Genomic DNA, 17481 nt, shown 5'->3' on the forward strand with positions numbered 1-17481 from the left:
CTACGGATAATGATATAAGGTTAAGCAGTGAAGACCTCGATGCAATAGTGTTTGTAGAGTGTTCCATCGAGTTGTACCTGACGTTTTTCTGATATAAAACGTGTGCAAGCTCGATTTCTTTTCATCTTCTTATTCTATTGTGATTGTTTGTTGCTTGATCATTGACAGAAGGAGTTAGTGGTGTTCTCAAAGTGAGGTTTCCAACTTTTGATCAGATGGCCGACACCTTTCAATCGATATGGAAACAACCTCTAGGATTCCTCCCCTTAATTATGCTATTCCTACATTTGTTCCATCCACAAGTGATTCGACACCGACACAAATCTCCCTGCCTTCTGTAAAAATAAGTCGACTCGATCCGAGGCATGGAGTGTTTATTCAAGATCAAGAATCACCAGTCCAACAACCCTCCATAGCTGCTACACCAACTCAATCGACCCTAAAAGGACCAAGTAATGTTAGATCTTCGTTTGAAGTCGGGAGTTCTTCTGCTCCTGGGGGTTCTTCTCCTCCACAACCTGCGCATGATGTTGCCTCTTTGAGGCTTGCCAGGTTTCTTGCTCAACAAGATTCAGATCCTTTACCTCGTGGAAAATGAATATCAATAGGTGAAGGAAGTTCAGGGGGAGCAGGCGCATCTATCTCAGAGCTCAAGGAGGAGATCACTACTCTTAAACAGAAGATCATTGAGAAAGACGTTCTGATCGGGAACCTCGATATTCGAGTTTCCGAGCTTGAAGAAGAAAACTTTCAGAAGTCTAAACATATCTCCGATCTCCAGCTTAATCTTGGTGCCCTATCAGCAGTCTACTCTGACTTGAAGAACAAACTTATTGCAGAATTTGTTGACAAGTTCAAGACCACAGTCGAAGAGCCTTGCGCCATTGCAGGGATCAAGTTTCAAGATAGCGATTGCACTATTCGTCTTGTTTGATGCTAAGGATCTTCTACAATTCAGGAAGTGATACATACACACCTTGGTGATGCTGATTAGAAAGAATGAGTCTATGCTAGCCACAAACCAAGGGGAGACTGCTAGGTCAAAATTTGTTGGTTTGGGCTAGGCATCTATCTGTATAAGTCTGATGTGCTTCTGATCGAAGAAGACCTGAGTCCATGCTAGCTCAAACCAAGGGGGAGATTGTTAGGTCATAATTTTGTGGTTTGAGCTAGGCATTCATCTTGTATAGGTCTTGGTAGGGTCTTGGGGTTTGCTATGTTGGTTGTAGTATGTTAGCGAGTGTGTGCGGCCATACACGTGTGTGCGGCTGCACACTCTGTGTGCGGCCATACACGTGTGTGCGGCTACACACTCTATGTGCGGCCATACACGTGTGTGCGGCTGCACACTCTGTGTGCGGCTGTACACACGTGTGCAGCTGGTGGTCCTATAAATAGAGTGTGCCTGTGTCAGTTGTAGAGAGACGTCAGTGACGTATGTGTGTGTTTTCCCAAGGTGTACCTGACATTTATTCGTAATAGATGTGTGCATGCTTGGATTAATTCTTCTTCTACTCCTTCTACACTCTATTTGATTGTTTGCCTTAATTGTTCACTGATTTGGATCTATAGTTTTTGGGACTTACAATGGATTAAGTCCTTAATGGGTTAAGTGAGAAACAGTTAACCCTAATTGTCATTTTATGTGAAACCCTAATTTGACTTGGGCTTTGTGTTGGGCCTTTTATTGGACTTTGGTAATTGGATTATTAATTGACCATCCAAGAATGATCATATAGACTAGAATATGTTGGTGGGCTTAGGGTAAGGCCTATAAGAGGGTGTGGATCCAATTTGGAAAATTGGGCCATAGTTTGGGCCTTGATGATTATATGATATTGGGTCATATGTTGGGCTTTGGCCCAATACTTGACTATTGAGCCTTTAGTGTGTGAGTTGGACTTTGGGCTTGGAACCTTATTATTAATTGGGTGTTGTTTGATCTTGACAGTTCGGGAATCTGTCAACCAACAACTGGAGTTTTATCGGCGGGACTTCAGCAGTGTCAGGTGAGCTCTCCTCACTATATCAATAGGGTCTAAGGCACCAAGGCCGGCCCTTTATGAATTGTAATCGGATTATTGCATGTTATGCTTACTGATTTACATCCTGGTAGTTAGGATGGTGATATGCTATGCTTTAGTGACCTGGTTGGGTCGGTATCCTGGTATATAGGATGATGATATGTTAGTGACCTGTTAGGTTAATATCCTGGTTATAGGATTGTTGCTATGCTTTGTGATCTCTTAGATCGGTTTGACTGTTATATGTATACATGCTAGTGTTATATGATATCTATGTGCACATGATTGTCCTGGTTATATGATGATGCTATGTTAGTGACCGGTTTGATCTGTATCTCGATTATTGGGATGTTGCTATGATTGGTGATCTGTTAGATCGGTTTAACTGTTATATGAAATGAGCTAGCGTATGATATTTATGTTCACATGTTTGTTTGGTTGGGGTTGGGTTGAGGCGGTCCTGCTTGTGCTGTAGGCCAACATACCCAAGGCAGTCCGGATAAACTGAAGGCCCTGCAAAGGGATTCAGTCAGACCGAAGGCCCGGCGAGCGGTCCAGATAGACTGAAGGCCTGCGAGGCGGTCCAGTCAGGTTGAAGGCTTAGTATGCATGTTGTTCTGTATTTGTTATATGATATGGTTATATTTGTATGGCGTTGGTATTTTGGGGAAACTCACTAAGCTTCGGCCTTACAGTTGTTGATTTTGTTTCAAGCACTTCTGATGATTGCGGGAAGGCGAAGGCGTGATCGTGCACCTCGTCATATTTTCATGATTGATTCTGGGGATACTCTGACGTCTGAACTATTTGAAAACAAACTGTAATAACTTAACGGTTTTAAAATGTATTAAAAAGTTCAAATTTGGCTTGAATTTTATGGGTGTTACATGTTTATTATTAAGACAAAAGGTGAAGCGTTCACGACCTTCAAGAAATTCAAGACTCAAGTTGAAAGTGAAACAAACTTCAAAGTGAAGACCTTACATACACATCAGGGAGGTGAATTCACCTTCAACAAATTTAATGATTACTGTAGTAAGGAAGGTATCAAAAGACAGTTGACGGCCCCTACTCCCGTAGAAAACGGGGTTGTAGAACGTTGTAATCGGACAATTATTGAAGTAGCACGATCGCTATTGAAGACCATGAATGTGCCAAAGGTGTTGTGGGGTGAGGCGGTTCATCATGCAGTGTACATTTTGAATTGGGTTCAAACAAAAGGCGTGAAAAACATGACTCCATATGAAGGCTTAAAAGGAACAAAACCTACACTTGAACATATCAAGGTGTTTGGGTGTGTTGCACATGCTAAAAGACAAGCAAGCCATCTTACAAAGCTTAGTGATCGAAGTGTGCCATTGGTATATCTTGGATCAGAACCTGGAAGTAAAGCTTTTCGTTTGTTTAACCCAAAACAAAAGAAGATAGTTGTGGCCCACTTGTTTTTTTTTTACTTGCTTGAAAAGGAAATTTGGGCTAAGTCATATTTTTCAAGGCGTGTCATATAACGTGTCAAAATTTTCCACAACGGTGTGTATTACCCTTTGAATTGTATCTATCTGACATGACATTGATCCTTTTTTTTTAACAATAAAATTCGTTGTAACCCGAAATTTAGCAAGGCTCAAGGATTACAAAAAGACAACATGTGGTAAAATATATTATTGTTGGGTTTAACAGTGTGTTAATATAAGTTAAGTTGATTATTTAGACGTATTTATTTATGTTTTCTGATAAATGCTAATTTATAAAAATTTAACTCAAACTGTGTTTTACTTCATGATTAGTTCTGTAACTTAGACTATTATATAGATGATCCATGTGAAAAGTGTGTGGATGGGTCAACGGAGATAGGGACATTACATAACAGTCCTTTAAAAGAATCTAAAAACAAGTGGACATGGTGTGTTCATTGAAGGTGTGAATGAGGGAAAACCGTAAATTAAAGAATATGAATATGAAGATAGTTTAATAAAAACTGATGGTTCTTATTGTTCCCTGCATCTATTTCATCTTTTATTTCCATAAGTGTGTAAAACGCCTCATACATACTTGCATAGACTTAATTATAAAGATAATTAAATAAAAAGTGAAATACAAGTATGTTATGGTTTGTTTGACATTTTGTGATCGATTCTTTCTCTTAGGGTCCTTATTTTCACATATTAGTGACAGAATTCTTGACAGATTTTTTGTTAGAATAAAAAGTGCAATATAACTTAGATTACATTTATGTTTGTTTTCCATGTAATTCTAATAAAACTTTCTTTCTAAACGCAAACATACCTATCAAGTTGATCAATGCTCCCAAAGGAGGAATTATGTCTTGAAAAGAAGCAACACAAAGAAAACTATAAACTTTGATGTCTCTGCATCGTAAGAAAGGATTGTGCACATGAATCTTTGAGATGAAAGCAAAGGCGGCCCAAAAAAAACGGTTGAATTTCGCCAAAGCACCACCTGGGGCAAAATGGTCAAAGGTTGAACCAAAAAGGAGAAAGTCATCTCACAGCATATATGTAGCAGAACGAGGGAGGAATGTTGAATTTCACCAAAGCAACACCAGGGGCAAAATAGTCAAAAGTTGAATCGAAAGGGAGCAGGCCATCTCACAGCATGTATGTAGTATGTACAACACCATAAGGCTTCATGAAGGACATCCAAACAGCAGCAATCTCGACATGAAATTCTCGTGGATAGCAACTAAGGCAGCAGAAATGAAATATTGGTGGGAATAAACAGCAAGACTTTACTCATCAGCATCACCAATTCAACACCACATCATGGAAAACAGCTACCGATTCAATCTGCAAAGGCTGTGAAAACGCAAACACCAAGATGATTTTTCATTGCATGTTTGAATCTACTGCCTCTGTTATTTACCCAGTTGAATTGAAGGATAGCAACTGAATCTCATCAAACACTTCATCTTTAATGATTATAACAATGATTAATGAATATTGACTGTTTAGGATCATTTGTACATTCTTGTTGCAAAAATATGACTTTAATGAATATTAACTGTTTGTGAAATGCCTGAATGGTTTTTTTTTTTTTTAAATTTAATATTGCCATGTCAACTGTAAGGTTCGCTCATAGTGCTGTGTTGTGATTTCATAGAGTACTTGAAAGCAAAGAATATTTACAGAAAATAAATGGTCTTCAAACATTCTGTTAATCTGCCCCAAATAATTGTACACATCCAATACAGAATGAGAGAAGAATGGTTTCCAGGCAATGCTATTGATTATATATTAGCTAACAGTACACTTTAAAATGTGAACCAGATTTACTTATTTTTGTATATGTTAATGACTTAGGTAGGTAGGATACGGGTTAATTATAAAATGGAAATATATTTTGTATATTTTAATGACGTATCTTTTCTTAATATATTTTGTTTCCAGATTGCAGTAACAATACTCAGATGACATGATGGGTTATATAACATGTTATGGCTCATATATCATATTATCCGGGCTTGTACCCACATGTTGTACGAGAATAAAATTGTATGGTAATATTGATAGATATATTTTTTTTGAAAGTATGCAGTCATTATAATTAATTATTCATTTTAAAATTTAAAAAGTATGCCAACAAAATTTCTTCTTTGGGGGATGCGTGTATGGCGTTGTCCTTGGTTTCCAGTAGTGTGTTCTTAGAAGTATAGCAATGTTCATTGACTTTTTTCTTTACTACTACAAACATATGTGAAGTTTATTAAAAAAAGCCATTCAAATGAATACATATTCGCAGGGTGCATATAGGGAACTTAAGAAAAGTAAAGAGCACTGAAAGTACACTATATTGATCAGGCAAGAGATGTCTATTCAAAACAGATCCTTCATTAACCGATTGGAAACTTGCTGCATTGTTGGTCTTTCAAGTGGATTGGAGTTCAAACATGCTCTTGCGAGACTCAGAACCAACCAAACTTGTTTCTCAACTGGGGATGAGGGAGGAGGTATCCGACTATCTTCCACATTTTCTAGCACCAGATAATCAGAAGACAATGTTGGTAAAGATGTTATGAGATCTCCAGGATGCTTTCCCATTATAACTTCTAGTGCAACAACTCCAAAGCTATAAACATCGCATTTCTCATTTGCCACCATCGTAAAAGCAAGCTCTACATCCAAAGGAAGATGAGATAAAAACAAAAAAAGCTATATCAACCCACAAGATTCTAACATAGATACATATATGCGCATATACTTATTTATATATATCATAAAAGTTAAGAAGATATAGAACTACAATGACGAGATAGTGTTACCTGGTGCGATATAACCATAGGTGCCTGGAATTGCGGTCCAGTTGGATGAATCGAGCTTTAAAAGCTTGGATGTGCCAAAATCAGAAATATGTGCCTCACAATCAGAATCAAGAAGGATGTTGGCTATGGATATGTCTCTATGAATTATTGGAGGTGAGCAATCGTGATGCATATAAGCCAAACCATTAGCTACACCCTTTACAATATTTACCCTTTTCAACCAATCCAATTCTTTTGCTAAGACATCGCTTCTTAAGATTGATCCAAGGCTTCCATTTTCAAGGTATTCATAAATCAAAAATGAGTGGCGAACATGGGAGCAATATCCATAGAGTTTCACTATGTTTCGATGCCTTATGTTCGTTAATGCCCGTACCTCGTTAAGGAATCCATTATGATCAACATTCTCGGATGATGAGTGAAGTTTCTTGACAGCTACCACATTGTTAGGTTGTAGCTCGGCTTTGTACACAAGCCCATATCCCCCGGTTCCAATAGAGTATGCTTCATCAAAATTATTCGTTGCTTTCAAGATGTCATCATACACTACTGCTCCATCAAAACTTATTATGGAGAAATAATCACCACTTTCTTCGTCTGATGGTTTTTGTGGAGAATTTTTCTTTTGATGTTGATAAGCAATGAAGCCATACATGAATACACCAAGTAAAACAGCCCCAATAAGAGGGAGTGTAATTACAAGGATGAGCTTGTGATGAAAGGGATCATTTTTCTTCTTCATAATTTGACTTGGACAAAGTTTCAATCCAGTAATATTCCCACACAAATCTGGATTGTTTTGTATGGACGCATTCACAAAGTTGGCATAAGGGGGGACTGGACCGGAGAGCTTATTGAAAGAAAGGTTGATATCAATACCACGAGGCAAATTTACAAAAGCATCAGGAATAGAACCAGATAGTCTATTGTGAGAAAGATCCAATTTTTGCAAACTCTGCAAACTTTGAACTCCAGATGGTATCTCTTTTGTGAGAAAATTATGAGATAAATCAAGTTCGGCAAGATGAACTAATTTATCAAGCTCAGATGGAATTTTCTCAATGAGCTTGTTATTACTAAGATTTAAGTAGTGGATTTGTGCCCATTGACCGATACTTGTTGGAATTGACCCATTCAATCTGTTTTTGGATAGATCGAGTACTTCAAGGTGTTCACAAAATACAAGATCTAGAGGTATTACACCTGAAAGTTGGTTGCCAGCCAAGTACAGTTCCAACATACTTTTCATTTTCCTAAACTCCTTTGGGATCTCTCCAGCCAATTGATTTGAAGACAGATTAAGTCTTCTTAGTTGAGTTAAATTTCCAAACTCTGGAGGAATAGAACCACTAATTTGATTGCTGTTCACCTGGAAATCAGTGAGGGACTTCAACTTCCCAAGTTCACTAGGAATGGGGCCAGCAAGCTCATTGTGACCCATATAAAGGAAATTTAAATATGTCAAATTACCAAATGATGAAGGAATAAAACCACTAAGCTGATTTCTGCCTACCGAAAAACGGGTGAGAGACTTTATCTTTCCCAGTTCAATAGGAATGGGACCAGATAATTTATTGTCAAATAGGGCCACCCACCGTATGTTGCTCAGATTTGCTAGTGATGAAGGAATAGAACCACCAAGTTGATTGTGGCCCACATTAAGCTTATTGAGAGACTTCAACTTTCCAATCTCAATAGGAATGGGACCAGAGAGTTGATTTTGGTACAAATTAAGGAAATTCAAGGATGTCAAATTACCCAATGATGAAGGAATAGAACCACTAAGTTGATTGTTGTACACCTCAAGATCAGCGAGAGACTTTAAATTCCCAACTTCAATAGGAATTCGACCAGAGAGTTGATTTTCATGCAAATAAAGGGCATTCAAAGATGTCAAATTACCCAACGATGAAGGAATATAACCATTAAGCTGATTCGTGCTCACCTCAAGATCAGTGAGAGATTTCAATTTCCCAAGTTCAATAGGGATCGGACCAGTGAGTTGATTTTGGAACAATAAAGGACATTCAAAGATGTCAAATTACCCAATGATGAAGGAATAGAACCACTAAGTTGATTGTTGTACACAGAAAGACCATTGAGAGACTTCAAATTCCCAAGTTCAATAGGAATGGGACCAGAGAGTTGATTTTTGTACAAATAAAGGACATTCAAAGATGTCAAATTACCCAATGATGAAGGAATAAAACCACTAAGTTGATTTTTGTACACCGCAAGATCAGTGAGAGACTTCAAATTCCCAAATTCAATGGGAATGGGACCAGAGATATTGTTTGAGTGTAAGTACAAGATGGTTAGCTGGTGTAGGTTTCCTATTTCAGGTGGGATTACTCCAGAAAACTTGTTCCAAGAAAAGTCAAGATATGCAAGTTTGGACAAAAGTTGGATTTCTGGTGGGATGGGGCCAAAGAACTTGTTCATATAGAGATCAAAATGTGTAAGATTGTGTAGCAAAGAGAATGGAAATCGATGAAGCGTACCCTTTAGTCCAGATAATGTGAGGTTCAAATTCTGAATGCTCCCATCAGCATTGCAAACTACTCCAAACCAAGAAGTGCATGGAACTGATGCACTAGAATTCAAAGGGAGAGGAATCCATGAAGAGAGCAAGGAGTTTTTTGGGATTTGAAGGCTTGCTTTCCATTTAAGAAGAGCATTAGCTTCCTCTAAAGAAGCAGAAGTAAAATTTGGTATGGGGGAGAGTGTGATGATTAGTAGAGTTAGAGAGAATAGTAGGAAGTTTGATGAAGACATTATTTGCTTTGCCATGTTGCTTTCAATAAAAAATGAATGGTTTGCTCGTCCTAATTTATAGCTGAGCTACCTTTTTCTCTTGTTTTCTTTTTCACATGCTCCAAATGGAAATTTGGACAATGTCATATTTTTCCACAGGCATGTCTTTTAACGTGTCAAAATTTTCCACAAAGGTGTGTATTACACTTTGAATTGTATCTATCTGTCATGACATTGATCCTTTTTTTAGAACAATAAAATTCGTTGTAACCCGAAATTTAGAAAGGCGTGAGGTTTACAAAAAGATTCCATGTGGTATTATATGTTATTGTTGGATTTAACAATGTAATAATATAACTTAACTTGATCATTTAGACATATTTATTTTTGTTTTCTGATAAATGCTAATAGAAATTTCACTCCAACTGTGTTTTACTTCATAATTAATTATGTATGTGAGACTACTATTATTATGCAGATGATCCTCGTGAAAACTGTGTGAAATGGGCCAATGGGGACAGGAACATAGCCACATAGGGCCCTTTAAAAGAATCCAAAAAACAAATGGACATGGAGTGTTCCTTGAAAGTGTGAATGAGGGAAAACCGGAAAATAATATAAATATGAAGATAATTAAATAAATACTAATGTTCTTATTGTTCCCTGCAATCTATTTCATTTCATCTGTTAATTCCTTTTATCTCCTGAGGTGTCTAAAACGTCGCATACTTACATAGACTTAAAAATGAAGATAATTAAATAAATTTAAAGTGCAGTATGGCTGTATTATTGTTTGTTTCTCATAGATCGAGTCCTTATCTGCACATATTAGCAACAGAATTTGCCACAAAACAAAAACAGTTGAATTTCACCAAAGCAACACCTGGAGCAAAATGGTCAAAATTTGAATCGAGAGGGAGGAATCATTTGTGCATGTGAGTCTAATGAATGTTAAGAAATGCCTGAACGATTTCTTTTTAGTAGTGTTGTGATATCATAGAGTACTTGAAAACAAATAATATTTATAGAAAATAAATGTCTCCAAACATTTTTGTACACACCCAATACAGAATCAGAGAAGAATGGTTCCCAGGCAATGGTATTAGGTAACATTAAACTTTAAAATGTGAACCAAATTTACATATATTTGTAGCTGTTTAATGTTCTTATGATGTCTTTGGCAATTAAAACTTGCTTAACACTAAATATCATGTTTTTGGAAAATCTGATGGCCATCAATATATATGTTGAGGGAGAGCCCTTGTTTTATTTCTTTCCAGATTGCAATAATTAACAATATTCACAAATATATGATAATCATTTTGCAATTTCTTCCATGATCTATAACTCACAATCAGTATCTCAACCTCATTTTATATACAAACTAGGCGCGCGTTGCGCAAAATGCAACAATATTTTTGAAATATTTAAAAATATATATTTTTTAAATATATCAATGACGTTGTTGTTAACTCTTATATAATAAATCTTATAATAAGTTGGTATAAGCATTGTTTATTTTGAATTACATAATAATGTAGACATCTTTTAAAATTTTATAGTCTCGATGGCTTCTACCTGCGGGTTACTCATTAATAAAATTAAATATAATATATAGTTTAATGATATTTATAGGTGTTGTTATGATTAATTAATTTTAAAAAAATTATTTGCTTAATATTTTAATTTCTATCATTATAATTATTTTAAACATCAAACATTTTTTTTGTTTTTAAAGGTAACAATATAATTTTTGTATATAATGTTAATTTTAATTATTGTTGTTGTAAGGGGCTGTTTGGCAGGATCTTAATTTTTAAGATCTGAATTTTTAAGAGGTCTGAATTTCTAAGAGGGTCTGAATATTTAAGATCTAAATTTTTAACATGTTGTTTGGTTTAAACATCTGAATTGTTATCTGAATGATAAAAATGACTATTTTACCCTTTTATGGTTTTGTTTTGTACTAAATGATAATTGATAAAAGTTACAAATAATCATACAATAACCAATTTAAACATAAACTCTTCCAAATTCACTTCTTTCAATCCATGGAAACTTAAACATCATACAATATTACCAAATTAAACATAAATTCTTCCAAATCCACTTCTTTCAATCTATGGGAGAAAAAAAACACCACCACCAATCTTATATGTATTTTACCCAATCTCTAAACCAAAGACCTACTTCCTGCACACCAAAACTATCGGGCATTTATGATTTGATTATAAAGTCATTGTGAAAAAGTATATCCATTGAAGCTCATAGAACTTTTCACAAACAGTTGGTGTGCATAAAAGCTTCAATGAGTGAACTCATGTACCTTTATCTTTTCACGTTATACCTATAAAGATAAACCTGCAGTAACGAGTAGAAAACATATAAATCGACTCTCATAAGAAGTTGACTGCGTAGTATACAATTGATTAAATGGAAGGCGGCACAGGCAAACCGACGGTGGCAGACGGGATAAAAACTGACCACCATTACCATTGGGTCCAGAATTGACCATGGATATTAAAAAAAATTTAAGTTCAAAAAATGTAAAGAACCTCATGTGCAGTGCAATGACCATTTGTATATTTACTTCATTTTGGAAAAATCAACACAGCAGCTTTAATCAACGATTGAAAGTCCGTCTTCTTCAGGAACCAACACAAGCGCTAGTGCATCAGGATCCAGAGGAACATCGACACTTCGGGGGAAAGAAGGAAGAAACAGAAGAAGAGCAACGTACACATTTTGATTTTGATTTTCGATTTTCAAAAGAAGAGAAACGACCCTGCTTTAGGGCATAAACTGAAAAAACGAGTTGGAGACGGAGCGGGTGCAGTGGCGTCGGCGGTGCAGCGACGTCGACGTTGGGGTGGGCGGCGTCGTTTCAGGCGGCTTCGTCGGAGATTTGGTGGTGAAGGGAAGCAGACGCACGGAAGAGGAGACGCACGGAAGAGGAGAAGAGGAGGGCAGGAGGCGTGTTTTGTTCGCTCGTGGTTTAGGGCAAAATAGGAACGCGTTCTTTTTTTAAAATTCAGACTATGTTCAATATCTGAAAAATTAAGAGGCATTTACAATTTTAAGAGGTAAAAAATAAGATGTAAACAAACGATCTGAATCTGAATTTTTAAAACATTGCCTCTTAATTTTGCAATTAAGAGGTAAACAAACGGAGCCTAAGTTGTTTAAAATAATATATTAGGAAACTGTTAATTATTTTAATTTGGTTTCAGAAATTTAATTTTTATAAATTTTTTTTGATGAATATTATTAGTTTCTTTGATTGTAATTATTTAATACAACAAATATTGTTTTTGGTTTTAAATATAACATTATAATTTTTTTTATATAATATCACTTTTAACTATTCTTATTGTAAGTTATTTTTAAGCTACTTATTTGACAAATCTTAATGATTATAAAAAATATTTTCATTGTCTTTTTTTTTGTTAACTTATGATTACAATTTAGGTTTAACAGTATGATTTATAACTTTTAACTATTTGTAAAATAGTCTCTTATTTTTTTCCAAGTTTAACTAAAATTTTGATTTAAGTAAACCAAAGTTATATCGAAGTTAATTATTTAACTGTTTTATTCTACTTATATCTTAAGGCTACCAACAACCTCTTCATTTAAACTATTTAATTTGAATATCCTTCTTTTGTACTTTTCAGAAAAATTGTATTATGTTTTGGTTTTCGTTTCAAAATGTGAGACTTTGGTGAACTTTTTCCAAAAAATCAAACAAAGGTACCAAAAAACTAAGACCTAATAATATAAACACCCAGATCTTGCAAGTAAAAAACACATATATGACTCCACTCTTTAAAAACCAAATACACCTTTTATTCTACTTACATCTTAAGACTAACTACAACCTCTTCATATTAAAGTATTTAGACAAAACCTCATAAATGGTCCTTATGGTTTCCTGAAATCTAGGATATAGTTCCTAACTTTAAAAAACTCATAGATGGTTTCTGTAGTTTTAAAACTTTTAAAAAAACAATCTATATGGTCTCAAAACTTTTAACAAATAGTCTTTCACCCACATAAAAAGACTTATTTACCCTTTTTAATATATTTTTGATTTCTTTCTTTAAATATATTTTAAAACAAGGAAAAACAAAATAAATAACTTGGGCTCTCTCTCTCTCTCTCTCTCTCTCTCTCTCTCTATATATATATATATATATATATATATATATATATATATATATATATATATATATAAAACCAATAATCCAAATAAAAGTGGCATAAGAATTCATAATAAATGAACAAGCAGATCAAGAAAACCAAACTCTACCGATATAAAAAAAATATCATTAAAGGTGATGCATAAAGAGTATCAATAACCTTAATATGATGTGTTGTTCAGTAACATGAAAAATATAGAAAATTGAAACGCATGCAAACCCACAATATGAGTTTCTCCTTTAATTTTTTTATTAAGAACTTTAAACATATATATGTATATATTAACAACTTATAATTATTAGAATTAATAAGAAATTAGTTTGTTTAGTGTTGGAATTGATGTTTACTTTTTCTAAAACTAAAGCATGGCATCAGGTCCTATTGCAAGGAATTATTTGTTAACTAATCATGGGTGCCAAAAGTTCCACCTAAAATATGTTTGTATTGCTGGTAGAAACTCAACATAATGTTGATTCCAACGTTGAAAACTTACAAAAGAAATAAATGTTATAACAATAAACATATCCTAGCTTATAATACATCAATCTAAGTACAAAAAAGATCCTAAGTAAGTTGTCAAAACATAAAGAGAGCAATAATCCAAATTTTATAATGAGGAAAATCAAGACAACCTCTTAACAGCCTCCTTCCTCACTCATCCACCCTTTCAACAAGTGCTATCTGTTGGAATTTTTAGTAACATACTCTCTACTCATCACAAAATAAACTTATGTTTCATATAAATCACCACAAAAACTGATTTAACAATAGTTATAAACCTCATTTACTTACTGTAGCATAAAGAAAATGGTTGGTTTGTTCTTCCCCTTTTTCTTCTCAAGATCATTATTGGTATCAACAACAACCCTAACAGATAACATGGCAACCAAATTCAAAGTTGATGTACCTTGAAAGATGAAATCTCGAGATCAGAGAGGATCAACTTCATTAAGCGGAGCCCTATTTTCAACCAAAATATGAAAGAACAAACAAAAACTTTTCGCAATGCTAAGAAAAGGGGGATGAACAGATGCAACCAGGAAAAAAATATGAAATAAAACCTTGTTGAAAGAGAAGATAAGATCCACGATGAACAAAGAATACATTGATGAAGGTGCATTTAATATTTCAGTTTGAGGTATGCTGATGGGTTCAGTAATGGTGCGGTGGTGTAGATTGACCGACTTAAACTATCTTAGATTGTGTTGAGAAGTTAATGAAGGCTAACCTCATTGAAGAATCTCGGAAAAACGAAGGAGTAAATCCTTGCCGTCGTCGATATCCCGAGTTCATTATTTGGAGGAAAATTAGGGTTTTTCGGAAGATATAGCATGCTTCTTATTTGTGAGGAACCAGCACATGTTGGCGGAGGAAATGTAGACCGGAGATTTGATGGATATTTTCAAGTGCAGAAGATGAAGCTTTGAAGGGGAAGCGAGTCAAGCAACACGGAGAAGTTGGAATCGATGTACCGGTAAGTTGCGTCGTTTGGAGGTGGGTTACGTGTTGATAGTAGAACCGTGTGAATTTGTCCAAGATGGCACCAGAAAAATAAGGCTTTCATATATATATATATATATATATATATATATATATATATATATATATATATATATATATATATATATATATATATATATATATATACTAGGTATGCTTAAGGCCCGTGCTAAGCACGGCCCATGGGGGTTTATTTGGAAATGTTATTGTCTGAATCTTCGAGGAAATGCAAAAATGTTTCCATTATGGGTAAGCAATTGAAAGTACGCTGCTAAAAGTGGTAAACAAACAAATATGTTGTTATCACCGGTAAGGAAATCAAAGAAATGAAGTGAAATAAAGTAAAATATATTGTGTATGGTGGTAAAAGAATAAAGACTAATTGCCTACATTCATTTCCACCATATATTTACAAAATACATGTAATCCCAATTCCAATACCATTACATTCCACCAAAATCCACAAACCTGACTTTGTCTTAATTAATTGCACTAAAAAGGACTCTAAATCACAATTCAAAATAAATTTGACCATTATCTCTTCCAGAATTGTGAATAAATCTCCACCTGCACTCACAATCACAATACAAAATGAATTTGAAGTTTAGATGAATCATATATTACTGGTAATTTTGGTCCTTATCATATTGACATAGGTCGTTAATGGGCTATGATTAGTTAATTGTGGCGTCTTCAACGTTGATTTTGGATCCCGTACAAACAACATGGTGATTGGTGATTGTAGGGCCAAATTTAAATATACCCCAAAATAAATTTGATATAAGTGTCAACCGCTTGCATTAATCATGTTTCTACGTATAAGCAGTTTTGCTTCATATATAGTTAAATATACTGACTTTAATATTTGGCTTATATGGGTCTTTAAATTAAATGAATATGAACTCAACACTCTCTACTAACTTAATTTTTAGTTATTTGAACTAAAACAAATCAAGAAGAAACCGGGCAAAAGGGATCATGAAGGACTGAAGGGTTGGATTGGTTGCTCCCAATGGAAAGCTTAAGTTCCTCAATCTTGAGCAGAATAATTAAAGATTTGAACAATGCTATCTATTGCCTCCCCTCTCCGTAAAACCGTAATACTAAAAATTCCAACAGAAAAACCCATGTGTAAAACGATAAAAATAGACAAAATATATTTGTCCTAATTCCAACCGGAAAACCTATGTTCATTTTTAATCAATGCAGAAAGAATGGCTTAATAGAGAAAGTTAGAAAACCAATTTAAGAGCATAACGCACATTGTCTGATGTTTAACAGATTGATGACTTCCGGGGTTTTTTTTTTTTTTTACATCCTTATCTGTGTCATGTTTTTCTCATACAATGTTTTTGGACATCTTTTATACACAAAACTTAATCAGCAAAAGAAAAGATAAATGGCCTATGTTAGGATACACAATCACACAGACAACAATAGTTGGTAGAGATAGAAAACTTATGATGGGAAAAAAATTAACTTATGATCATATATAATTTTAAAATCTTTATTTCCTACTAAAATTGAAAGTGGAGTTAATGTAGATCAAAATTGTTACCTGGGTATTGGTGGAAGAGATAGATACCTCATATTCCTTCCTTTTGTTGGCCTTGACTATTGCAAAAATAATGTTCTCAGTTAACTTTTCGCTTTGCTACCAAAGCCATCACTTGTGTTCCATCATTTGAAAAATCCTTAGTTTCACCCAAATCCTTAGTCTCACGATTCGACTTTGATCGTTATGGACTAGTACCAAGGTCGAGTCCTAGACAAGCGGACCTTATTGGAAATTATGATCAAGGATTCCTTTATCAACCGACATCTACCTCAGAGATTCCTCTTGAAACATTTTTCAAATACAAAAGTTCAGTATCTTCCCCTGAATTAGTAAATTAGACATGCGCTAATTCATAGATATTTGGGCTTTGATTACTAAGGAATAGAGACTTTACAAATCAAACTTAGGGATTGGCATTCCATTGCTGTCATTTTATATGTATATGGTTACAATTATCTCCGCTCCCAATGTGCCTATGAGTTAGCACCAGGCAGACTATTAGCTAGTATGTGTGTGTGTGTATATGTATGTATGTATGTATATATATATATATATATATATATATATATATATATATATATATGAGTTTTTAGGTTTTGCAAACACATCCATGGCAGGTTTTGAAAAATCCCTTACTAATTGTTTTAGATGATTGTTGAAACAAATGAATACATGAATGAATTCGTTTCTGTTCTTTGTTTTTTGGTTTTCGATCTTCGTTCATAACTTTCAGAAGGGTTTGTTCGTTCATAACTTTCAAATGATGTCACAACTAGCAATTTAGGGTTGAAGATGTGAAGCTTGTTCACAACAAATCCCTCCATGTAACCTTGTTGCATCTTATTAATAAAATGCAAACAACAATGTTATTTAAATTCATACGTGCATACACTGTGAATCAAGCCTCACACAAGCCCAAGAACTCGATCCAATAGCTAAGTCTAATCAAATTTGGGCCTTAGCCCAAGGATTCTCGGCCCAACACCCTATTAGGCCAAAACTTTTCCTTTGGGCCCAATTGGGCCAAAAACTTCTATTGGGCTTTCCATTGGGCCGATAAACCTTCATTGGGCCTTATTGGGTTGAAGAATTTTTCCGTGAACTTTATTGGGCTGAGAGCACTCCTTTGGGCTTTAATGGACCGAAAACTCCTGTTGGGCCAAGCC

The 17481-nt window shown here is 34.8% G+C and overlaps 1 protein-coding gene across 1 annotated transcript; it reads right to left on the reverse strand.

Moving 5' to 3' along the window:
* Positions 1-5770: 5770 nt before the first annotated feature.
* LOC145092836 (MDIS1-interacting receptor like kinase 2-like) lies at positions 5771-8255 on the reverse strand. Its single transcript, XM_079030820.1, has 2 exons — positions 6304-8255; positions 5771-6156 (listed from the first exon to the last, which is right to left on the reverse strand). The coding sequence occupies exons 1-2, from the start codon at positions 7742-7744 to the stop codon at positions 5858-5860; spliced, it is 1740 nt and encodes a 579-aa protein (XP_078886946.1). The 5' UTR covers positions 7745-8255; the 3' UTR covers positions 5771-5857.
* Between the last annotated feature and the right edge of the window lie 9226 nt (positions 8256-17481).

The sequence above is a fragment of the Lactuca serriola genome, chromosome 3 (assembly GCF_051521515.1).
Source record: "Lactuca serriola cultivar US96UC23 chromosome 3, Lser_US96UC23_V15, whole genome shotgun sequence".
NCBI lineage: Eukaryota > Viridiplantae > Streptophyta > Magnoliopsida > Asterales > Asteraceae > Lactuca > Lactuca serriola.

Excerpts from the sequence above, each read along its gene's own strand:
- LOC145092836 (XM_079030820.1), bottom strand. The coding sequence starts at position 7,744 with ATGGGTCACAATGAGCTTGCTGGCCCCATTCCTAGTGAACTTGGGAAG. Across the intron at positions 6,157-6,303 it reads CTATGGTTATATCGCACCAG|AGCTTGCTTTTACGATGGTG; the intron begins GTAACACTATCT and ends CTTTGGATGTAG.